The 24,948-nt window shown below is 41.2% G+C and overlaps 1 protein-coding gene across 7 annotated transcripts; it reads left to right on the forward strand.

Annotated features, from left to right (window-relative positions):
• Nucleotides 1–2,301: 2,301 nt before the first annotated feature.
• ARFGAP1 (ARF GTPase activating protein 1) lies at nucleotides 2,302–22,813 on the forward strand. 7 transcript variants are annotated; one of them, XM_023939663.2, is made up of 15 exons: nucleotides 2,302–2,887; nucleotides 3,112–3,249; nucleotides 6,731–6,794; nucleotides 7,646–7,755; nucleotides 8,733–8,904; nucleotides 9,811–9,911; nucleotides 10,571–10,657; nucleotides 11,155–11,251; nucleotides 12,574–12,630; nucleotides 12,823–12,855; nucleotides 14,139–14,168; nucleotides 15,541–15,597; nucleotides 16,892–16,951; nucleotides 18,060–18,136; nucleotides 18,586–22,813. In XM_023939663.2, exons 3-15 carry the CDS (start codon nucleotides 6,735–6,737, stop codon nucleotides 18,911–18,913), a joined length of 1,269 nt encoding a protein of 422 aa, XP_023795431.2. In that variant the 5' UTR covers nucleotides 2,302–2,887; nucleotides 3,112–3,249; nucleotides 6,731–6,734; the 3' UTR covers nucleotides 18,914–22,813. The 7 variants fall into 7 exon arrangements, with proteins under 7 accessions (XP_023795431.2, XP_023795434.2, XP_023795433.2 ...); XM_023939666.2 differs by lacking the exon at nucleotides 16,892–16,951 and having other exon boundaries at nucleotides 18,066–18,136; XM_023939665.2 differs by lacking the exon at nucleotides 14,139–14,168.
• Nucleotides 22,814–24,948: the final 2,135 nt, after the last annotated feature.

Consider the following 24,948-nt stretch of genomic DNA (forward strand, 5'->3'; position numbering starts at 1 on the left):
GTACTTTATTCACTCAGTTACATAAGTCACACACAGTGACAACACAGAACTCCAGTGGTGACATTTATCATGCAAACAGGTCAATTCCTCGCTCCTTGCCCCTCAGATTTATTAAATAGATTTATCTAAGAAGGAATCTGCATTTCTTCTTGTTCCCCCTCAATTTAAGTGTTGTGACATCCTGATATAGTGGCTCATCTCAGGTGTGTTGGAAGGGAAAACGGCAATAAAAATTCACAGTTTCTTGGTCCATGACAAGTGCTGCTACTAGTGAAGGTTGTAATTCAGCCCACATAGGCATCAGTAAACAAGTCCAAACAGGGTTTTGTGGTATTTCTTTTGCGTTTAATATTTGAAGCTCAGGCTGTCAGCTATTCTAGAAGAGATTTTTTTCAGATATTTTTGTGTGATTTGAACTGAGTGGTAATGCCATTTCATTTACGTCAAGGACTGAAATATTTAATAACCAAAATCTGGACTTATTAATAGATTAGAAAGGGTTTAGAAAATATGTAAAACAGGAAAAAGTGAAATGAATGCTCTATGTTTTAAATCCTATTACAGAGATTTTTTTTTCCCCCCTAAGAAGTTTCAAAGCCATCATACAAAACCATTAACTTACAAGCAAAATTGTACAGGTAGCTTATCTTAATAAGTTTCTACTTGCTATTAGTCTTCTTCACTGCAATTATGATGAACTTATTCATGAAACCTCTGCAGAACTTGGTTCTAGCTGTTTTCTATGCTCTCAAATCAGACTGACCTTTACATGTTTGCATATTGTCCTTTTGAAGCCAAGCAAAATGATTTCTATCTGGAAAATCTAAACATGGAAAACAGCTCAAGGATACTGTGACTGCCTTGTATTATTTTATCCTGTAATTTGTTCCTTATCATCATGTTTCATATGTTCTTGACACTGGGCATAACAATTCTAACAATGGCAATTGTGCTAAAAATATTTATGTTCTTTATTTTCAAGCTAGAAACAGTTCATAAGCAGATAAAGGGAACAAGTAGAGAAGGCAGTGCTGGCTGCCTTTGCAAATGTTTCTTCTTGGCATTATCTATTATCTTAGAATAGACATTTGCCACACATTGCAGAGATGGGGAGAGAGCTATGCACCCATCCCAAATTCCAGCAACGATGCAAACTGGACTTGCCAGGGAATGGCACACATATATTTGCTTGCTGAGAAAGTCAAATGTTTGTGGCATCCCTTCATTCCTACTGCACACCAGACAGCCCCATCCTGCAGCCCTCACATAGGTGAGTCTTTTCTTCTCACTGTGTGTCTGGGGTTGAGGATGACTCCTGGCTCAGGCTACGAGCACACACATTCACCCAGAACCACTGCAGAGCCAACGCAAACACAAATCCCTGGATTATCTACCAATTATAGGGAAAAACAAGGATTAATATGCTCATTAGGCCCTGTAACACAGCATTTGTGTAATGGGAAGCTCACTGCCTGTTGGTTCACGTTTACCAGACAATGATGGTGCTTATGAGAAGAGATTACTTTCTTCTTGACTGGAAAAGCAAATTATTTAAGCAAAGTTTGCTTTATATTTCATACCCCTTCCTCTGTCAGCCTTACACACGCACACTTAAGGGCCCATTATCTTCTCATTGATGTGAGGGCATTATGTGTGTAGCCACCATTAATGGTAATGAAAATGGCTCCTGTTAATCTCCTGTGCGCTGATAGTCAGATAATAGCCTACTTATTAAGTACAGAGGCCAGACTAGGAGTTGTACTGAAATGGGCGGTGTATTGTCTCTGTGGGATTCAGATGTAAACACTAAATCATTGCCCTGTGCCTACAGCTGATGATAAAAAAGAAGTTACCGATAGCATAAATGTGCTCTCCTGGCCTATGCTTCCAAGCACCACAAAGCAACTCTGGGGGCTCTTTCCATCTCACCTTGGGGAGGATCTCTGGAAACAAAATCCTCAATTGAAAGGACACACAAGGATCATCCAGTCCAACTCGGGCTTTTTGGGGCTACCCTGCACAGGAAACCCCAAAATTCCTCTCCGTGCCTCTTGAGAGCATTGCCCAAAAGCTTCTTGAGCTCTGGCAGCCTTGGAGCCATGACCATTCCCTGAGGAGCCTGTTCAGCACCCAACCACTCTCTGGGGGAAGAACTTTTTCATAATATCCAGCCTAAACCTCCCCTGACCCAGCTTCAGCCATTCCCTTGTGTCCTATCAGTGTTCACCAGAGAGCAGAGATGGGAGCTTCTCCTGAGGAATCACAGACCTCAATATCTCCCCTCAGTCTCCTCTTCAGGCTGAAGAACCCAAGGCCCCTCAGCCACTCCTCTAATGGCTTTCCCTAGACCCTTCCTCATTATTGAGCTGGGGGAGGCCAGGGGGTCCAACCAGCCCCTCCATCTGCTATTCCCAGCCTGGGAGCAACACGGGGCATCAGCTGCTAACCCTGCTTCGCTCACATCAGTAAGTGTGTGCGGAAAAATCACATAATTCCATTTAATTCAGCCCCAAGGCCAGCCTCCCCTCAGGGACAATCCCTGGGGGTCGTTTTTGCAGCCTGGAACTGCACGGAGAGCAGCGCGCGCGCAAGGCTCGCTTTAAAGCTTTATTTCAGCTTTGCTCGGTTAAAACAAATTTTTCAAACTTCTGGCTGGAGCACACGGATCATGCTATAACCCCATGACTGATTCCGGCGCTCCTCGCCCGGCCCGCAGCGGGTTAAGGCGAGCGCCCAGAATGCCTCGCGCCCTGCAACGTCGGCGGCGCCGGGCGGGACCGGGCCGCGGCCGGGACCGGGATTGGGATTGAGATCGGGATCAGGACCAGGACCAGGACCAGGACCTGGACCTGGACCGGGACAGGGCCAGCAGCTGCTCAGGGTCGTGGTGCGTCCCCGTCCCCGTGGCTCCCTGCGCCGGGACTCGCTGTGCCGGGGCCGCCCGTGCCCCCCAGGCCAGCGCTGAGGTGGCGGCACTCGGGCCCGGCCCCCGCGCTGTCACACAGGACGGTCCCGAGGGCGGGCGGGGTGCGGGTGCCAGGCTGGCGTGGCGGGCAGGAGGCATCTGCCTGCCCGCTACTTCAGCTGTTTCTGCGTTATTTTCTTCCCCAGAAAGCAGAGGCCGGAGGGCTTGGCGGAACCCGGCCATGTTCTGAGGGAGGCTGCAGGACGCCGCTGGGATCCGGGTACCGCAGGTGTGCCTGAAGGAATCGCCCCTCTCTCGGCCCTGCGAGGCGCTGGCTGAGGCGGGTGAGTGGGAAACTGCGCCGCTTTGAAAGTATGCACCGGTCTTGATGTATTTGTGAAGGAGAACCGTGCCAGCTCCGTGGAAGTGGGCGCAGTGTGTGATTCCAAAGGTTTCTTCAGCCTCCGTGGCCTTTTTGCGCTGGTGCTTCTCACAGGGAGCCTCCAGGACCATGAAGTCACCAGGCCACGTCACCCACTGACTCTTCGCGTACTAACTTGAAAAGCCCTTTGTAGTTTGGCTCTGAATTTGCTGATTTATCAGTGGAGCAAAGTCCTATTACGTATTATTTCCATTTCTAGTCCACTTCTGCCTTTTTGCTTGTTTAGCCAACTAAAGATTTCATAACCAAAAAACTCATATGGTGTACATCTAGTTTTTGCTCTGAGCAGATTGTTTGGGAAATAAGAATGTGAGATTGGTCTGTGTGAAGCTGTCTCTTTCCACTTTAGAACCCTTGTCAGAAGTATTTATATTCTTCAATGGAAACATACTTTGAAAGGGAACATTTTCTTCACTGCTTATGTCCATTTATATTAGATCAAAACAATGTATATTTCTTTGAGGTGGCTTCTTTCTTCAGTATTTAGTCATGAAACTTGAACAGCACAGTGGTTGTATGTCCAGTCAGCTACCTGAGCTTAGCTTTTTGGTGGTAATCCATGATAATAGAACTCTTAAAACTTTGTGGGAAAATCATTAAAAGTAAAATAGGCACCTCTAAAGACATTATCTATTAGAAAGCTTAGAACATGACATTTTTACTTGGTCCTTTATTTCCAAATGCTTTGGTGGAGGAGGACGAGGTGAAAAGCTGGTGCCTTTAGTTACCTCCTTCTTTTCTTGGATGTCATGGTGTGGATGAAGCTCTGCCTTCCCACCCGAGAGACGTGATGGTTTGGGCTGGAAACTTGCGGTGTATGGTGGAATGGGTGTATGTTCAGACTGCGGTTGGCCAAAGTCTTTCAGTTTTTGTTTAAAAAAAAGGAAGTTATGGCAGAACCAAAAGCAATCGCTTCCTCTGTCACCTTGGAGCTGGAGATCTGAAACTCCTGTATAAACATGGAAGAAGGCTGGATTTTGGCTGTTGGAGGATGGATGTAACTCTGCTTTGTAGACAATTCCTGTCATGTGCAGAATTGGAGTGGGAAGAGTATTTTCTGTTCAGCTCCAGCAGTGCTCATCTGCCATTGAGGCTGGAAGGCCTCTGCATGTAGATTGCCTTTGTTGGTTATTCTGATTGAAAAAGGAGAAAAAATGATAAAGGAAGTGTAAGGCTAAGAGGATTGGATGTCCAGCCAAAGAGAGGAGCCTTGGAAGCTGTCAGTAATGTACAAGAAGATGCTGGGGAAATTAATTCCTGGGGAAGAGGCTTCGACATGCAAAGATAAAGCAGCAGCAGTGGCAGAGAGGAGAGTCCAGAGGGTGCACTGTTGTCTGGCTGGCTATTCCTGCTGAGTTATTTACTTAATTTCTATACTGCAGAGGAAGAATTCTCCATTATCTCACCAGGGACAAATAGTGGAATTGAAGATGTGGACTGGGAGCCATGTAAATGTGTTTATGGTTGTTATTTAGGACAAACAAATGTATGTAGTGCTATCTCCTGCCCTGCTCACGTGCACATGAGTAAGTTAAGGAAGGTTAAATGTTATGGAAATGCTACTGAAAAAAGTGTGTTTCATTATATGAGGGGTCGTTTGCCACACTTTCATTCTCCTGTTCTGAAAGATACACAATTCTTACTAGATTATTGATAAAAACAACTGTGCTCAATTTTATTTTAATGCAGGAGGACAGGAAGATTTTATTCACCGCTATTTGCAGTAACCTTTTAAATCAAAAACACTTTCATCACAATTACCTGGTTTTGCCTAATACAAAGTAATTAAGGCTGAAAAGGTACCACATTCTAAACATCAGTGGAAACACTGCCCCTTAAATTGCACAGAATTAAGCATTTGTCACTGAGATGTTTGCAGAGGCATAAGTGCTTCAGATAAAAGGCAGTGAGTTCTGCTACAAACACCTTCTGCTTTTAGCAGTGGCAACACGTAGGTTCAACACTGAGCTTTTTCCTCTCTGAGTCATGTTATCTTAGCTGGTGATGCACAGAACTATTTATTGTACTGCTCTGCTTTAGAGATCTCTTAAGAAGTTGATGTCAGGTACAAATGCAATGTTTCCTTACCTGTAGCATTTTATCTTTTTAAACACCCTTCCTTTACTTTTTAAAGATACATCCTCCCTCCATCCCCTAGGGCTATGGCAGTTGTATGTAACAATCGTTCACCTTATAAAATTATTGTGAGATTGTTAATTTTATTGATGTTTTAAGGACTTTTGATTATTTAGTCAAATAGCACAGTGAACCAGTGTCAGTGAGTTGCATAAAGGCATTTTTGCCTCTCACACCAGTGTTTGGTGAAAATATCAACCTGCTTTTCTTATGCTTTGTATCTTGACTGGCCAATAATCTTGACATTTAGTAGTTGGTGTTGTTTCTAGTCAGCTAGGTGACTTCTGTCTTTTATTACATCTTAGAAATTTGTTTTCTGAAGTAGAAATGATAAGATGGAGAGGAAGTTAAAACAGAGAACAGATGTTATTTATTTAAAGTTAATTTAAATATGATGCTATTCGTTGGTAATAGGATTTTTTTTTTTTTTTTAATCTAAACTACAGCCTTATGCTGCACCCTACACTATAGTTCTTCAAACCATGAGTGCTTTGTGTACTTCAGATTTTTCCAGGCTGTGTACTGTGTGTGAATCACTTTTTTTGTCTTAATGTGAATTTTATCCATAGCTTGACACTGCTCCCTGCTGTTTTCTGCGTCATAAAAATTAGAGTGAGATGATGTGGTCTGCCGGTGAGACATGCCTGTTGAATTACAATTCTGTTTTGTGTAAAAGGTCCAAATAATTGCCTTAATTTCTTAGAATTCAGTTGACAAACAATTGTTCTGGAAAATTACAAGTTATTGTATCATCTAGTAAGGGGCTCTTTTAGCAGTGCCTTCTGCACTCTGAAGTGTAAGAGTTTCTGCTGTTTTTTGCGTAGGTCTGATGAGTTGTGTGCATGTGATCCTGTGAAATCATGGGTGTTATGAAGTGCTTTCAGGAAGGGTAGTGGATGGGTCTGGGAGCAGCATCCAGTAGAGTCTGTTTCGATACCTCTTGTGACATAGAAGAATTCCCATGTTTATCACCCCTCACTCACTTTTCAGCCATGACTAAATTACACTTTCCACTGATAGAGTTAAGGTGAATAAATCCCCCCAAAACTGCAAAGTAACTGGAAAAATAAGATTGTGGGGTTTATGGTGGTTTGGTTTGTGTGTTTTTCCTCTGCAGCTGGTTGTGAGTCAGTGGTATAGGTTCCAGGCTCTTTGTCACAGAGCTGTGCTTGTGAGGTACTGAGCATCCTACCAAAATCAAATCTGTGATCATGACTTTTAGTTTTTTTCTTTTTCTCCTTTTGCAGAACCATGGCAAGTCCAAGAACAAGGAAAGTTCTCAAGGAAGTCAGAGCACAAGATGAGAACAATGTGAGAAAATTATGATCTTTAGATCAGTTTTGTAGAATTGAATTTGCTTTTTACCTACTCCAAATATACACTGGGGTCTTCTACAGCTGCTGTTGTCTTTCTGCTGTGGCTCACTAATGCTAATGTAGAAATTTGGATATCTCATGTATGCATTACAATACATTGTAATGTATTGTATATTACATTGTGCATATCTGGCACAAGTGTTTAAGAAGTTACAGTAATGCTGGAACCCCTGGGGTCTTTTCAATAACTGGTGTCTGGGGCACAACTTAAAATGGTCCATTTCAAGTAGCTTGATTATACGTTAAATGTGATAGCCATGGAAAGATTCACTTTTATTTATATCAGTACATCAAATTTTGAGTGATGAATCTGATAATAAAACTGAAGTCGTTGCACTGTATGAGCAATAAAGCTACTTCTAAAGAAAAAATTCTGCTTAGATCTGCTGCTATTTACTGCCAAACTGTAGTGTGACTGAAAAAGTGTTCCAGATTTTAAATACTGAATTTTTATTTTGCCAGGGGAACCTCAAGAATTCAGTTTGATTACTTTCTTTCAAGGCAATGAAAATGAAATCAAAATTAATTCTTTGCATAGTAATTTCCATTTGCTTGTCCATATTTCCTCACTGGTTTTTGGTAGTTGGTGCAGTAATTTTTATAATCCAAGCAGCATAAATAAATACCTGAAGGAAGTTTATGATGTCAGGGAAGTTGTTTCCAAACACTAAGAACCCTTCCTTCTTTTTTGGTGTGTGATGTTTTCATGATTTGCCTTTTTAAGCTGTGAAAACTTCCCATGGCCAGTGATGGCAGACTGCAGAGATAACTGTTTTTCTGTCACAGGTGTGTTTTGAATGTGGGGCATTTAACCCCCAGTGGGTGAGTGTGACCTATGGAATTTGGATCTGTCTGGAGTGCTCAGGAAAACACCGAGGCTTGGGAGTTCACCTCAGGTCAGCCTTTCCAACAGACCATGGACTGAGTTGCATTACCTCAGAGTTCGTTATGGCTGTGAGCAGCATGTGTTGGTTTGGAATGTATAGAATGTCTCAAATCCAACATTTCACTGGCAGTTTTGCTTCATGCTGCTCTCCAAAGTGGCCTTTGCTCTCTGTGCCTTCTCTGTAACTAGCTTGGTATAAAACTAGTCTAAACAACAGCTTTATTCTGTTCAGGACATTTCTTTTTCCTTTGTAATATAAATTATAGTTTTTGTTGTTTTCCAAGAAGCATGCTCAGCTGAGATGAGGGTCTATGGAGTAAAAGCTGTTATGGGTTCTGGAGACTCAGTGTGTATGTAATAGACATATTATTCCTCTCAAATGAGGAAAGGAGAGAGGAGGGAAATCACCAAAGCAAGGAGGCCATTCAGAAGTACATTCTTTGCTTTTTGAGGGGTGATTTGAAGCTCATTATTGAGTAGGAGTTGCATAGGAAATGAGCATTTGGAACTGTTCTGTATCTTGCATGGAAGAAAAGGTGAAATTTCTGAGATGAGGACATAGAATCATAGAATTGCCAAAGTTGGAAAAGACCTCTAAGATCGAGTCCAACCATCAAAATACATGATAATATACAGAAAAAGAAAATTGCAGAGTGAAGTATGGGAAAAGTTTCTGTTACATAGTGGTCTAGATTAATTTCTGGACTTCGAAGGAAGATGCTTTTTCAGTCACTTGCCTTCTGTTGACTGTCTCCTTTAAATGCCAATAAATGACATGATTTTGGCTTACTTCAGTGAAGATCTGCCCACCTTCTTATGATGATCTGTCTTTCTGTACTTGGAGAGTGTTCTCTAACATGTTTGTACTCTCAACTTTTGAGACAGGTTCTAATAAGCTTTTTTTTTGGTCACTGTTGATACAGCAGGAAATTAAAACAAGCTGTGAGCTAAATTTTTATTTTATTTTTTTTTAAACCTGCTTTTCAGTTTTGTGCGTTCTGTAACCATGGACAAGTGGAAGGATATTGAGCTGGAGAAAATGAAGGCTGGAGGTAACAGCAAATTCCGACAGTTCTTGGAGTCTCAAGATGATTATGATCCATGCTGGACAATGCAAGAGAAATACAACAGCAAAGCTGCTGCTCTGTTTAGAGACCAGGTAAGCTCAGTTTTATGTGTGTCCTCAGTCTTATGATCTGAAAATATCAAAATGCTTTGTAAGCACTTGGTTTTGAAAGCAGGGAAGGTTGCAATTTTTTGAACTTCAGTGGTTCCTGATAAGGAATTCGAGAGAGTGAAATCCTGGAAGAGTTAATGTAAACCTGAATGAGTTCATGGCTCAAGTATTCAGCAGAAGAGAAAAGGAATGTTGTCCTGCCGGGAGATAAGGTGGGGTTAGAAAAGAGTGCCTTGGGCAGGCAGGAGCTTTTCTGGACTGACTTCCTTATTTTGGTTAACTCTCTAATTTAGCCCAAGGGTCTGGTACCTCAGAGCTGGCAGTCCAGGATTGCCCTCTTGGGACCCTAAAGGTCTTAGAGTGCTTCTTCCCAAGTCCTGTAAGAGTTTTCTATTGAAATTTTCATTTCTGCATTTAGCTGAGGTAGCTCTGATTTTCAGTGCTGCAGTTTGTTGCAGCTGTTAAGTCAGTGGAGCTGTCTCAGTCCTCAGTTCACTGCAGTTCACTACTTCAGCTGTACAGTTCTATCCAAAGTGAATTTTTTATAAATCTTTAGTGTATGTAGTAACATACCACAATAATGTAGTTCTGTTCCTCTATTACTCTGTGATTAGTGCTTACATCTCTTCATTAATCCAGTATTTCTTCAAACCAAACCTGTCTCCTTGAGGAAATTGTCTCATTTTCTCTTTCAGTTGCCTGAAATAAAACCAGTGTTCAATTCAAATCACAGCCTGGGAGTCAGAAAAAAAAAATGGTTTCTTGTGAAAAAAAGTTAATTGATCCAGTAGCAAATTGGAAAAATGACTTGTCCTCATGTTACAGAACCAGTTTATAATCTGTATGAAATCTCTGACTTGGCATTCTTGACTATTCTGTCTCTTGTAGGTAGCTACAGTAGCTGAAGGCAAGGAGTGGTCCATTGAAACTTCTCCTGCCAGGAACTGGACCCCACCTCAGCCTAAAATGTCTCTGTCTTCTGCTCACCGGTACGTGCCCTGCTTACCTGATGTTGGTACAGATACAGCATCAGACACAGACACATCAGAACCTGATGGTTTAATGTCTGCTGGGTTTACCCTGGTGGTGCTGGTTGTCTGAACAAGCTGAAGTTATGGAGTATGAGGTAACAGGGCTTTGTTTTTGTAATAATTCTCACTCCCTACACCTGAGCCTTAAGCTGTGGCAGAGAGAAGTGAGCAAGAGCAGGGGACAAGCAACCATGCTTGTTTTACCCTGACTTGTAATGCACCTGAAATTACACACAGGTAGTGTGTGACATCCTCACCTTAACTGTGGTGGTGTGCCAGTTTAGGATTCAATGCCAGGGAAAAAGAAACAGACTTTTCCCTTCTGGTGCTAATTACCAGGAGAGCATCAAAGCTCTGTGCCACAGCAATTCTGTTCTGCTTTTGCATATAGTGCTTGTTACTCTGTGCACTAAAGATCCAAGTTAACTGCAGAAGCAGTTGTAAATCAAAAGAACAAGAGCTTCATGCCTTTTAGTGGTTGCATTAGAGTTCCCTTCTTGATAGATGAAATAAATAATCAATTTTTAACCTGTATTATGGTGATATAAATCAAGCTGTACTGCTGAGCTAGTGGGTTTTGCTTAATATAGCTTTGATTCTTCAATGTTTTATTTCAGTTCTGCTGGACAATCTCAGACTGCAACTGCCTCTTCTGACAAGGCTTTTGAAGACTGGTTAAATGATGATATCAGCTCCTACCAAGGGTAATGCAATATTTACTGACTTTGAGTGCCTCTCTCTCTAGCATAACAAAATGTTTGAAGCATTGAAGAAAAAGTTTGTAACTCCAAATATTATTGTGGTGGGTTCCAAACCAGGGAATTCTGATTGTATGTTGTACCTTACAGTGATTTGAGTAAAACAGGCATTTATAAAGCTTCTTTTATTCCTTTTCTCATTTTCATGTATCACTTTATTAGGATTTACTCAGCTTTCTGATGTCAGTGATCTGTTAAGCCTGGAGAATCATTAGGACCACATTAGCTTGCACAGAGGAAATTGTAATGTGCTAGGATTCCTCAGTGGATCCTTGGTGTTTTTATGAAGTGAGTAGTTTTGTATTTTGGGTGCTGGGTGTTACAGGACTTTATCTTCCAGGTGAAAAAACAATTGTCATTCTTCCATACTTTTCAGTTCTTGCTCAATGTTTTTAATGGCTGCATGCTGATGCAGGTGCTGTTTATTCCTATTTCTGTGGCAGTGGCCAAGAGAATCGTTACGTGGGGTTTGGGAACACAGTAAACCCTCCAAAAAAAGAGGATGACTTCCTGAATAATGCCATGTCCTCATTGTACTCGGTAAGGAATTGTTTGGTGCTTTCTGAATTACTATTTTCTTCTGGTTTAGCCCCTGTTATGGGAGAATATGAATGGAGAGGAGAAACTAAAGACTGCAGGTGGATATGGAGAGATGCAGAGTATTGGTTGTATTTTTGTAGAGTGAAGAAGATACTGGTGGACTTTAAAAAGCAAAATGGAGAAACTTGAGCAGAATTTAAGAATTATGTCTGGTATCAGTTCGTAGAAATAACTGAAGATATAGCTAAATATATAGGCTAAAGGAAAAAAAGATAATTACCTGTAGGGAGTAGGCCTAAATCTGTTAACCCTATTAGCAATGTTCAGAGGAAAACAACTGAAATGTGTATGTATGTGGGTGCCAGAAGCCCTGAACAGTGATGAAAACATTTGAAATACTTGTGACAGGGTGTGAAGAGATAACAGCATATGGCTGAACAGTTGTCATGATTCAAGCAGAGATAGTGAAAGATGCATTGTTGAAATAAAATGTGAATAAAGTCAGAGGCAGTCAGGGCCATACTGGCAGGCTGCAAAGTCACAGTGCTGAGCAGTATTTGGTGTTTGGAGTCATTTGGAAAGTCAGTAAGGTCTCCTACCAAGGTTAGTGGCCAGCAGCTCTCTGTAGAACCTCATTGGCCTAAATACTCACACCAGGTTCTACTGTTTATTTAAAAAAACTTACCAGAGAAATGTAATGCCTGAGCCTTTGAACAGGTTGATCACAATATTCCAGGTTATCCCATAGGCTGCTTGGTATAGATCAGCTAAATATTTTCTAGGTATCTCACAGTTTTTAGGCCAGAGAGTTCAGATTAGAAGGCACATCTGCAGTGTATTGCAGGTGAGCTAAGACAGCCAAGGGGAGGTGACACTGTTCCTGTGAGCCATTACTTGAGACCAGGATCTCCCTGAATGTCCTGGCTGGAATGCCCTCGTGTGAGCACAGACACACATTACAGTGTGCCCTGAAATCCTGTATTTCTGGGAGGCTGAGTTCCTTGCATGGGTGTTCATCCTGGTGAGGAAAACAATTTGCCTTCCAGTGCATGGGATGATTTTTCTCCGCACTTGTAGCCATTTTTAGCAGAGTAACCTCTGAAATACTCTGGCTTGCTCAAATCCACACAAATACTGAAAGTTCATTGCTGTATTTCAGATAAATGAGAGGTTCTAATTCTTCTCAGTAGCAGGTAGTTCTTACAGCAACAGAAAAAGCTGTATTAGAGCATTTTGACTTAAGCTAATCTATTTTAATGAAAACTTGGTTATTTGCTATTATTATTCACATGTAGCTCACAACTTTATTGTTTTCTTTAAAGGGATGGAGCAGTTTTACAACTGGAGCAAGCAAAATTGCCTCAGCTGCTAAAGAGGGTGTAAGTAAATAAAATGTGGTTTAGTTAGCAGTGGAATGCTAGAAGTGGTGATTTGGATATTCTCTTTTCATTGTGAAATTCTGTCAAATCTCCATTACCTTGGTGCGATTATGCAGCATTTCTAAATGCACGTCTTTAAAAATCAAAGGGTTTATTCCAGGTAAACCTGCATGTATTTGCTTCTCTTCACAGGCTACCAGATTTGGATCTCAAGCAAGTCAAAAGGTGATTATAGATTTAGCACTTACTCAGTCTAATTGTCTTTAAGTGCTATGTGTTTGCCTACACCAATTGTCTTAGATTTGATCATCAACAGACCAGTGTGTTTTGCCTTACAGTGCACAGTAGTGTTTAATTCTAGCTTTTAATTCCATGGGAATGGCAATCAGCTGCAGTGATCAAATTAAGCAAGAGATAAACAGGGATACTCTGCTGTTTGTTCCTGGTGGATGTATTGGAGAAGCTGCAGAGCTTGCAAACTTAACATAGCCCTGTTTTACTTCTGTGAATCTTAAACGTGGTCTAGCTTGAAGTAGTTTTCTTGGTAATACAATACAAAGCAAACCATCTTCCCATGGCTAAAGCCTAATAAGATGTTACAAATATGAACTGCTTGATACTATTAATAAATCAGCTTGCTTGTGTGTGTTTTAAAAAGTAGCAATGACACAAGGATTTCATTTACCAAACTGGGGTTAAAACAGGGACAGACCTGGTTACACAGAGTTCTGATGTAAGCAAGATCTGTCTGCAAGGAAAAGTTTTAAATTCAAATGTAAAAATGTATAAAATAGGATTCTTAATTTGCCTGGTTTGAGATGCAAATATTTATAGATGGTTCAGGAGTTTCAATTGAACTATAACCCTTGTGTATGTGCAGCATTAGCTTGGTTTGCTTTCTGATAGGCATAGAAAGTATTGCTCAAAACCAATGTGCAGGTGCTGGTGTTCAGACAGGTCTGTGCACTGGGATTTTAATCCTTCAAATGGCCAAACTTGGGCATGTTTGCAACAAAAATGTCTTGTTAAAGCACCCAAACTTCCTACTTCACAGCTTTAAAGTATTTACTGCTTGGCTTAAGAAAAACTAAGTTTTCTATAGGTCTTCCTCTTCACTCCCTCTGGCAGTTTTCCTTTTAGAAGCTGCTCTTTCTTTAGTATTATTAATAAATATAATATTAAAGTTAAAAGCTCATCACATCTGCTGACAAGGACCACAGCAACATGGTGCTCTAGAGTCTTAAGCTGTGTTACTGAAGGTTAAATTTTGTTCCTGAAACTTCTGACCCTTTGCAGAACAGATTTAGCATATTTTATATGCTCTACATTGGTTAAAAGTGTATTTGGGGCCCAGTGACCAAATGCATTTCACTGTTTCTCTTGTCAGTAGATGTTAAAAGTTGAAAAAGGTTTGTGCTACTTAACTTGCCTGAAAAAATGCTGCCAATTTTTTGCTAAAAGCTGCTTCTACCTTCCTTGCTCTTTTCTCTTTTGCTCTCTGGGTAAAGTTTTGGGGCTACAAGCAGCAGCCAGAGCCGGTAACACCCTCACATCTGTTCTTGTGCATGGACTCCTTGTCTGTTCGTGCTGAATATGTGCATTTGCTCCTGAGCTGTCTTTTCTTTTTCTGCCTTACGTCAAACCTATTTAGAATAATGTTGTGTGTTTTGTACAGTAACATTTCTTCAAACCTACTTAAAATTTGTGAAGTGGGATAGAGATACCCAAGCTGTGCACTGTCTGAAAATTGACTGTGCTGCTGTCCACACTCTGATGATTTCAGGATTTCTGTGGAACTGGGATTTCATTTTGCCTTTGCTTCTCAAAGAATTTTTATCCTGTAAGGAGCAGAAATGCTGGAGATAATGGCTGGGAAAAGGGGAGATCCTGGGAATGCTGTGGCTAAGAGAAAGGCCTCTTACACCCCTGGGAGTCTATGGAGGAAAGATGTTTAAGGTGCTCCTCTGCCGGGAAGGACATTAGTGAGGGCTCACACCCTGACCAATGGTAGTAAGCAAATATGAACCCTTAGGAAATGAAACTTAATTACCTGGCATATTGGCCCTTTTGAATTACCCAGGATAATTCAGCAGGTACTCAGTATGACATGGCAATTCTGAAGAAATCTGTCAAAGGCTTGTTATGGTAGTAGGGCAAGAAGTGATTTCAAACTTCTAAACCTGCTGTCCTTGCCAGCCTTGCCTTAGGAAAGTAACATTGTGATTTAGACTGTGGGCTTACATTTTTGTAAACTGCCTCTGAACTACAATATCCTTGTGCATCTTGTTCTGGATTGCAACAGATTTCTGAAGTTTATTGTTTTTTCTCCCTGCAAACCTGGAGTTTTAAAGAAAATAACAAAAATCTTCTGTCACAGCTTTGGCTCTTGTGTATTGCTTGGAAACACTTGGGCTCTTACAAATGGTAATTGTAGATGATAGTTGTAGATGATAATTGGAGTACTATAAGACAGAGAAACTGGGGAAAAATTGGCCAAAAAGATCTAATTCTACAAGTAATTGAGTTAGTATGGAAAAATAAGGAGGGGATGAGAACAGTTCTTCCAAATACTCAGGCATTAGCAAGGGGCCCATCCTCGAAGCTGTTGCTGGTTGCACCATTGCTTCTGCTTCCAGTGCAAGGTCAGACTTTGCTTGGGCTCTGGGCATCTATTGCCATGTGCATCTGATTTTAATTTATTGTGTTTTAATGTCTCCTGCAGCACTTTGCTGTGTGTGCTTTTCAGCTCATTCTGCTTGTATGAATCAAAGCTAAAGGCTTCTTGTGTTTTTGGAGATGCTGCTGAGAAATGAGCCTGCAGAAAGTGTTTGCTGTGGGTTTTTATTGGGTATTTTATTTTTTTTTTAAAGAAAATATAACTGACTTTGTTTTTGTTTTGCTTTTAAATAGGCATCAGAGTTAGGTCAGACATTAAATGAAAATGTTCTCAAACCTGCACAGGAAAAGGTAACTTTGGAACTAGCAAATGACTTGCAGAAAAATGCTTGTACTCACTCAGGGAGTGGTTGATTCCTCCTGCCACAGCTGCCCAGGTTCTCAGGGGGTTTTCTGTAAAGGGGAAGCATCAAACAACTCAATGTTAGGCTGTTATCAAAGAAATGTTAATGAGGGTAAACTCCTTCCACCTATCTTTCTCATGTCTACCAAAGTCTGTCACATTCTTTCTTGTTAGATGCCATTTTATAGATTTCATGCTTTCAATAATGGAACGTGGAACAAGGGGAAAATGCACCCTAAATGGCTTTAAAGTCAGTTGCTTAAATATATGTATGTTTATATCTATTAGTAGTTGTATCTTGGGGTGTTAAGTTCCTAGTGTTTTACCTACCTGCCAGCTTTATTTTAATTCAGTCAAGCATTTTTGAGCCATTTGAAAAGAATGTTTTAATCATATTGCAAACTAATTTCTCTTCCATTACCTTTATTAATTCACCATTCTTTACATGGCATTTCAAATCACAGGAGAAGACTCTTAATTGGTTTTGTATTCCCTAGAATTATACACATCTTATTTCAGAGGGCTTAGAAGCATTATTTTCAGGGTTATTTTTAGGGTGCATTTCCTTGAGCTGATTTGTATTTTGTAGGACAATTTAATGAGAAATTATACATTCTGTGCCAAAAAGAAAGAGATCCATTTCCCTTAGGATGTTGTGCTGTTAGTTCTAAATAAGTGTTACTTTCTGAAATAAGTATTCTCCATATGGTTATACAAAGTCACTTGCTTTGGAACAACTGCTATTTATTAAGTGGTGAAAGGTACTTGTATTGTGTTCCACCAAAATTCAGAGCCCTTTTAATATTGAAATAAGCATCTATAAAAGAGAATAAAAGGGATCTGCTAAGTTTCTAAACACAGTCTTTATATGCAGTAGAATATATTGATAAAGCTTCATGTTGGCAGATGTTTTTTGTACTGGTGTTTTTATGCTCAGCAATAGTGTAATGATACCTGAACTGTGTTTAAACATACCTTCCTGAAACTGGGTGTGGTACCTTCCTCAGACTGGGTTTTTAGCCACAGAAAATTCCCACAAACTCAAAGGGCTGAGCTTCACTCCACTATGGAGAAACAGACTTGATATATAATTTTCTTAACTTAGTTTTGACTTAAAACTATTTTGATTCAGTTTGGGGTTGGGTTTTTTAACATTTTAGCTGTTAAGCACAAATTAGCTTTCCTGAAGGTTTCAGTAATAATTTATTTTATGACTAATTACCAATACTTTGGTCCACATAGGTGAAAGAGGGGAAAATATTTGAGGAGGTCACCACGGGGGTTTCGCAATTGGCCAGCAAGGTATGAGGTGGCCTGCCTGGCTTTAAGGAGGCCAAACAAGTCAAGCCAGTCTCCATATTCTTATGAAAAATGACAGAAAACCCTGGTGCAGCTTTGGTCTGTGCTTGTGTTGAATAGAGAAATTTGGAAAGTGGAATTTTCAGCATGCAGCACTTCTGTTGGGGTGTTTGAAGCTGCACAGGCATGGCAGTGTCCTCTTAGTAATTTGAATGAGGAATGGGGTGGTTACAAACAGCCAGTGTCCCAAACAGCAAAGAAAATGAGGGAATATGGAGACAGCTTGTGTTCCACTGGTACAGTAAAAGCTGCTAATGCTCTGCACCTTTCTCCTTTGCCTTCCGCTGCTCTCGGTACTCGGTGACGTGGTAAGTGCTGTCTGAGGCTGCCAAGCACAGAAATCCTGCACAAACTAACACCTGCTGAGATCACTTGCATGGTGTTACCCAGGAGTGTGTCTTCTAGCACAAGTCAGCACTGGAAGCTCTCCCATAGACCAGCTCAGTGTCGTAGGTTTTGGTACAATTTGCATAAAAAAAATTATGTTACCTGTTCTCTTTAGAGCCTGGCAACTCTCATGCTGAATTCTGGGATTCATCCTCCCTATCTAACTCAGAAGAGTACCTTCCATGGTGTCACTTCAGAAGTTGTATTTCTAATCCAATTCTAGGACTCCACTTTTGGCCTGTTTTACATGAGTAGTGAAATAATGCTGAAACAGAGTGAAAGTAGCTGTGTAGAACAGTAGAAATATAAATACAAGTTACATTAATCACAAAACATCAGTGCTTTCATTGAGTTTAATTTTATGTAAGGATTAATTCCAGTATTTTTGTCAAAGAAGTCTAGGAGAGAATTCTAAAGATGTTACAATAGGTGAAAAACCTAAACCTAACCTATGTCCCGCCTCTTCCAGCAGCACAGTGTTGTCAAATGTATGTTTTTTTACATCCACCACACAATTGCTCATCAAAAACATTAATGAGCTGTGAGTTAAATGTGTTTGATTTATGGGAACAAGTGGAGGAATTTGTTCTGGCTTTTGCTGTTGGACTTGGCAGAGGTGTTGGTTCAGAGTAAATGAATGGAGTGTTTTGTTTCTTTCCTCTAGGTTCAGGGAGTTGGGAGTAAGGGATGGAGAGATGTCACCACTTTCTTTTCAGGCAAACCAGATGATAATTCTGACAGGTAGTTTTTTGTTCTTACTTTCTATCTCTTTGAACACATAATTTTATCTCCTGTACATTCTCTGCGGTAGTGAAAGGTAATTTTTCAATTAAGATCTTTTTCTGTCTTTGCTGATAGTAGTCCTCTATGTAATAGGGAGGAATTCAATATGACTTTGTTGATAACTGTTTTTAAACTGAGAACAAAGCAGCACACGTATTTTGGTTTAAAATTTACTCCAAATGCACATTCCCTTTCCTTGGGCCTGTTAAATCTTTTAACAAAATCTGTGAATTAGACAACAAGCTTATGTCATTTGGAGCAATATTTAGTTCTTCCTTTATCATCAAGTCTTTTTTTTAAGCAAAGAGCAGTAGAATTATGGTTTTCTTTGGGGTCATTTATTTTTACTGTTATGTTTGGCATAACTAATTTATTTCTACCTTCCTTTCCCACCCACCCCCCAAAAGACCAGCTGAGGGAGACAGCTACCAGAACAGTGGAGGGGAGGGCTACCAGAACAATGCTGTAGATCAAAGCTTCTGGGAGACCTTTGGCAACTCAGATCCACCAAAAGCTCATAAATCTCCAAGCAGTGAGAGCTGGACCTATGTGGACAATTCCACAGAGAAGAAGAGCTCGGATAGCTGGGACGTGTGGGGCTCGGGAACGGTCTCCAACAAGAACAGTAACAGCGACAGCTGGGAGAACTGGGAGACCAACTGGGAGAACACAGGAGGGGAGAGCAAGACCAGAAAACCTACCAAGGCAACAAAAAATGCGTGGGATGACTTTTAGAACTCTGTTAACCCTGCTCTGCACAGCTGGGAAGGGGAGGCTGTGCTGGCTGATGGAGGGGAGGGAGTTTTACACACACCTGGAGTATCATGGTTGACCTTTCTGATCTGTTTGTGCTTCCCATTCATTCTCCTTCCTTCTGCCCCGGTATAGGGAAAAAAATCCTAGCATCTGAATCTTTTCTTACATAAAGGTGGCTCTCCCTTTTTTAAGGATAGTGATAAGTTTACTCTCCTTGCACTATCAGAGCTGGCTACAGCAACTTTCTTAACACAAATGTTAAAGGAAAGAAATCAGTGCAGGGACACTTCCATGGCACAACCTTGCATGTGTACGTTAATAGGTATTCATCCAGTCCTCATCTAATTTGAGATTTGGGGTGTTTAATGCAGACAAAGGACAGGGTGTGACTTGGAAAGACAGCCATTACCTGGGCAAGCTGCAGTTGAATACATCGAGTTCCAATGCCTTATGGATTGCTCTGACTACAGGAGGTCTGGCAATTCAAGATGGTCTTTAACATATTTTTTATTGGAGCTTTGTTTTTTAACATTGTGACACTATTTTTTTTTTAGTAGTTGAAAACTTACTTTTCCCCTTTAGAATTCCGAAGGAATCTAGAGCTAGATAATTATTTGTGTGAACTTACAGGTTTTACTAAGCCTCTCAAGGGATATCCAGAACGGCTCTACTTGCCCACCTTACTCAGTGGATTGAGTTTGCACTGTGCATCTCTGCTACACAGAAAAACAAAGCTTTGGTGTTTTCTTTCCTCATCTACACCCTTGCCCCAGTTTGAGTGTTTTATGTACTCTCTTTTTTCTCTTTCTTTCTACCTGTGTAGTATTTTATTAATGCTGTTTAAAATGAAGTCTTTTTGCTGCTTATGTCCTTCTGGACATCTGTTTGGCAACTTGGCAGCAAGAAATAAAATTATAAAGAAAATTCCAGCAAGAACAAACGGATGGAAAATACAAGAACATTGAGTAAAGAGCCTGGCAGCAAGTCCCTTTCAAGATGAGTAGATGTCTGGATTTAATAGTAAAATTTAATTTAAGCAGACGTTTTCAAAATGATTCTTTAGTGTGTCAAGCTGTATCTCTGTTTCCGTCATATATTTCTCCACATTTTCTTCCTTGATCTTGTTAAAGAAACACTATTTTGGAAACTTGAGAAACTGTCAGCATTAAGGGCTGGAACGGGAAATTCAGTTACGTGTCAGTTTTGACCCAACAAATGGCTTTGCATGACACAAACCATAACTTCTAGAGAAGAATTAAGACTTTTAACATCAAAGGTATCATAGGTATCCTATTTTATTTTGGGGGATGTGTTGTGAATGTACCCTCAGCACAAAAACAATCGGCTCGCTTGAAAACTCAAATCACGATGTTCTCTGATCTGCTTTTCCAGCATGGAGTTCTTTCTGTGCACCCTGTAGATCCTATTATTTATCTAAAAAGCCTTTTCTTTTGAAAACTGGTTAATTTGTTCAACAACCAACCAAAGGTGTCAAAGTTACCTTAAATAACACTCCACTTATTTTACTCCTCACGGAGGTTTTAAGCAGATAGTATTATCAACAGTTTAAAAAGGGAAGAAAATTAATTTCCTCATAAGTAGCATATTTTAAAGGCTTAAGTCTGAGTAGAAGTATCTCTATTTACAGCCTCAGTCTGTATTTCTATTGCTAGGATCTTTGAGACAATGAACAGAATATTTTTCCAGTCTTTCCTCACCGTGTTCTGCGAGAGTTGGGATTTCTTTTTCCCCCTTGCCTCTCCTGAGAGTGTAATCTGAAGCTCATGGTCTCCAAGCCTCTGCAGCAGGACCCAGAGCTGCTCAGACCCAAGTGCTGCTCCAGGCTGAGCCATTCCCAAGGTGTCCCTGCTGTCACAGCCCCTTTGGAAGTGCCAAAGGCACGAGAGCTCTTGGTTTTCAGTGCTGCTCATGGTACCACTGGTAGCAGTTCACAGCCTGACTAAAACAAGGATTTATTTCTACTTTTTCTCCAGTTCCAAGTATAACTTTGTCATAGCTTAGCTGCATGTCAAACATAACTTTATTTTTTTTTATTCTTATACCTCTGTTGCCTCCTTGTCAATGTTTCTGCCTGCCCAGTCTGAAGCTGATTCAGCTTCTTCTGTACAAGTTTATTACAGTTTCTTGTTCATAAACCTCCTGAAATGGCTCGTGGCAGGAAAAGCTTTATTTAGTCCACTCACTTAGTGGTATTGTGATATTTGTGTGCACGTTCTCCTCAGCTGTGAGCTTTGCCTGGGACAAAAGTGGTTTATTTATGTATCACTTGCAGCCATGATTGGCATGAGCCATTTGTTTGTTCTTCTGATTTGATTTTTGTAGCTTTTGAAACTTCTGTGTTCTAAATCAAACAGCCAGAGAGCCCCGCTCAAGCAGAAGCTTTGGGTAAGGATTTTTCCTCCAGTTGAGGAGGCAGGGACAGAACAGTTGCTGTCTCTTTCTGCAGTGTTGTAGGGAAGCAACAAAATGCTACAACTGACAGATATTACTGGAAGATCCAAATAAACGGATATAATGGCAGAAGGTGTAACTGCAGACACAAAACCAGTGTGCCAGCTGGTCAATTTGATGGGCATTTTTTAGTGACTTTTCTGAGCCTAAATATGTGATCATGCCTTCTAGAGGAGAGGACAAAATGAGGGCATTTTCTTTTTTTTCCACACCTGTTGTTTTATTGAATTTTACTTTTTTTCAGAGTAGGTGTCTGGGAGGTTTCTGTACCATGAAGAAATGCATCCCATCACACTGCACGTGCAGAATCAGACTTCTGTTTTTTAATTCTTCCCCCTCTCCCCTTTTGGCCTGGTGAGGATCAGAGGCATTGAGTGCAGGCTGCTAGAGCTGAGGCTGCCTGGCTGAGTGAGGATCCAGCCATGAATCTGAGCGTGTGCTTTGGCAGGGCCGTGGTGTCACTGTGAGCTCCACCTGTGCAGGGGTGAGCAGGGCTCTGCTCCCTTTCATCCCACTCCCTGGAGTCACAGATTTCAATCCTACAAGCAAACTGCCAGGAGATGTGCAGTAGGTGGAATTGCTTTACCAATTGGACATTGCAATGGCTGGTTCAAATGCCCTGGTGACCCAAGTTTTTATTTCTTTGTATGGCTTCAACTTTGGAAAATACAGAGCAGCTGGATTCCTGCAGGTAGTCTAATAAAAGAAAAATGTCAAGAAATCAAAGTGCCACTTGCAAAAGAGTGAAAGTATTCGAGAATGCTCCCAAACATAATCCTGGGAGTTAGGGATTATTTTGAAACATTTCATTTGTGTCTTGAAACCTCTTAATAATTAGTACAATTCAAGAAGTGCTTGGCCATCTCTCCCTCATGGTTGAGACCTCATGGATAATGCTGCTGCTTTTATTTTCCAGGCCAGACTGTAACATTCCATGGGTTCATAATGTACTTGTCAGTGTAATGGTCTGTGCAATAATTTAACAAGTGTAGATAAAACCTTTGTTTAATCCAGGATACATTTAAAGATACAGTGGTCCTCTTGGAGAGTAGCAGTCTACACAAGTATTTCAGTTCTTAGCTTATTTTAGCTGAAATACTAAAGTTCAGTGACACAGGTAAAGGTTTGAGCAATCAGTGATTTAAACAGAAATCAAGAAACATTTCCATGGCTGTTATTAAGAGTTTGATCCTCATGGCTGAGTGGCCTCTAGCTGCAGAACCCTCTTTCATTTCCATGCCAGCAGAAATTTGGTCAGTCTGGAGTACTGTATCTTTAATTTTCCTGCTCTGTTTTTTTGTGAAGTTCACAGGAATGGCGATTTCAGTGAACACTATTCATTGTTCTGGACTTGAACTGCAGTGTCATCTTTTAAAGAGTATTATAATAAAGAGATATGGAGCAGAACTGTGGTCAGCCCTTTTTCAGGAGACTTCAGTTAATTTTCAGCCCAGGTGCTGGTGTCATTCTTCCCTGCCAGTAACAAGGGAGAAAGGAAGCTGCCAACATTAATAGACCCCAAAACATCTTTATATTTCATTGGAGTTTCACAGCATAACTTCAAACCCTTACTTAGGAGCAGTTTGGAGACATTGGTTGCCTCCTTATTTAAGAACTATAAATAGAAATTAAAGTGCAGATAAATTTATGTATTCTGAGATTTTTATTAGCTTATCTACAGAGGCACTTACTACAGCAGAAAAAGGTAACTTATAAAGCAGTTTTCCTGCAAGAAGCAAGAGTCCTCTGACAAATCCTTCAGCTGTGGTTGTGTTCCACATTCAGATTCCAGTTTCTTTCTTGAGCCAAAGAGCCACGTGAGTATTCCAGATGACTGCACTTGGCTTTGTGCAAATTTAAAATACCTTCTATTATGTTCTTGGTCAGCAGGACTGAATCCTGCTTGCCCTGTAGAGGTAATTTTACTGATGTTTACACACAAAAATGGACATGTGTGTTTGATAACATCGCTGGTATTCTACAGACAGGCTGTGTCCATCCTTCCTATAAGTGCTGCTGTGTGGGGTGCAAATTTCACATGGGATTACTGGAACTAGACAGAACATGCTTGTTCTGGAGAGAGGGTTTGGGCCCTTTATTCTGACAGCATCCAGAGTTAATGACCTAAAACCAAAACACCATGGAAGCAGTGATGTGTATTCTGGGTTTCAGACTGAGCACGATTAGTAAAAGCTGACAGAAAAAGTGGAGTATAGACCAGAAAACGCTAAAACCAGAAGACACAAGTCTAGGAGTTGAGGGAGGACAGGTCACTGCTGCATTGCCATGTCCCACTCTGTGATCCCAGTACCAGCAGCAAGTCCAGCTGGAGCTTTTTGCAGTTACTGATCTGTGTAGGTGCCCTCCAAGGCAGGTGCAGGCTCAGAAAGCCACTCTGGGCTTCAGTGCTCACTCACTTTATGCACTTGTTCCCTCTGAGGTGTGCAGGCAGGCACTGGGGATGTGTCCTGCTTGCCCTCCTCGTGCTCTCCACCTGTTCAGAAGGCTTGTCTGTGGAGCTATCTGTAGCAGGCTTTGGGCTCAGGAGCTTCACCATCACCCCCTGAACTCCACAGGCTCAACCCATTTCACCGGGACCCCCCTGAGGCTCTGCACCTCCCCACTGCTTTGGAGAAGGTTTGCAGGGCGCAGCCATGGGGTGAAAACTGAAAATGCCATGAGGAAAACCAGATGGAGCTGTGTTGTCCTGTTGGGAAGCTGTAAACCCTGGAGTGCTGACAGACCTGCAGTGTGATCATTCCTCGGCTGTTCAGTCACTGATTTGCAGGAGGCCAGGAGAGGCTGCCTGGCTGTGTCAGCTCCAGCCATTTGTGCTCTGTCAGCAAGAAGCTGCATCTCCTCAGGAAGGCAGGAAAAGAAAGGTCAGCTCTCCTCTGAGCAAGGCACTGATTTTTGCTTTAGGTGAGATGAAAGCACCCTGATTTTTTATCCTCAAATGCTGTTTTGCCTCCAATCTGAATTTCACCAACATTGTCCTGATAGCAGCATTTAAACTGGCTAAAACCAGAAGAGATGAAAGAAATGCTGAGAAGATCTCCTAGGAGAAGCCTCCTTGTGCTTCTGTTGCTGAGAACGAGTGGGAGAGACCGAGTCTCTGGCAGGGCTGGCTGCAAGGACTGCCAAGAACAGTCGTGTTGTACCTCACCAGGATCGTGACCGCTGCTCAAGCAGGAAAATCCAGCAGAGCTATCAGCTCTGCACACTTTGGAAACCAGTTCTTGTCTTTCCCTCTAAGCCCTGCCAAAGTGTGCTCCCTTGGAGAGGCTGCTCAGCGTTGCTGAGGCTGGTAACTTTTACAATAGATAAATCAGCTTCTGCCAGGAAAGGCAGAAAGGCTGGAGTGTGTCTTTGGTGAAAAAAAATTCACCACTTCTGCTTGAGGAGTGCTGCTGCTTGGTATCAGCAGTTCTGCACTGGATTGCTCATCTTGCCTTCAGTGATATTGTGTTTTATTATCTAAGGCAAAAACCACTTGTATATACATTTTTTCCCCCTATTCTGCTGACATGGATGGTTAATAT

The sequence above is a fragment of the Cyanistes caeruleus genome, chromosome 16 (genome assembly GCF_971803275.1).
Source record: "Cyanistes caeruleus chromosome 16, bCyaCae1.hap1.1, whole genome shotgun sequence".
In the NCBI taxonomy this organism is placed as follows: domain Eukaryota; kingdom Metazoa; phylum Chordata; class Aves; order Passeriformes; family Paridae; genus Cyanistes; species Cyanistes caeruleus.

Excerpts from the sequence above, each read along its gene's own strand:
- ARFGAP1 (XM_023939663.2), top strand. The coding sequence starts at position 6,735 with ATGGCAAGTCCAAGAACAAGGAAAGTTCTCAAGGAAGTCAGAGCACAA. Across the intron at positions 6,795-7,645 it reads GAGCACAAGATGAGAACAAT|GTGTGTTTTGAATGTGGGGC; the intron begins GTGAGAAAATTA and ends TTTCTGTCACAG. Across the intron at positions 8,905-9,810 it reads CTGCTCTGTTTAGAGACCAG|GTAGCTACAGTAGCTGAAGG; the intron begins GTAAGCTCAGTT and ends TGTCTCTTGTAG.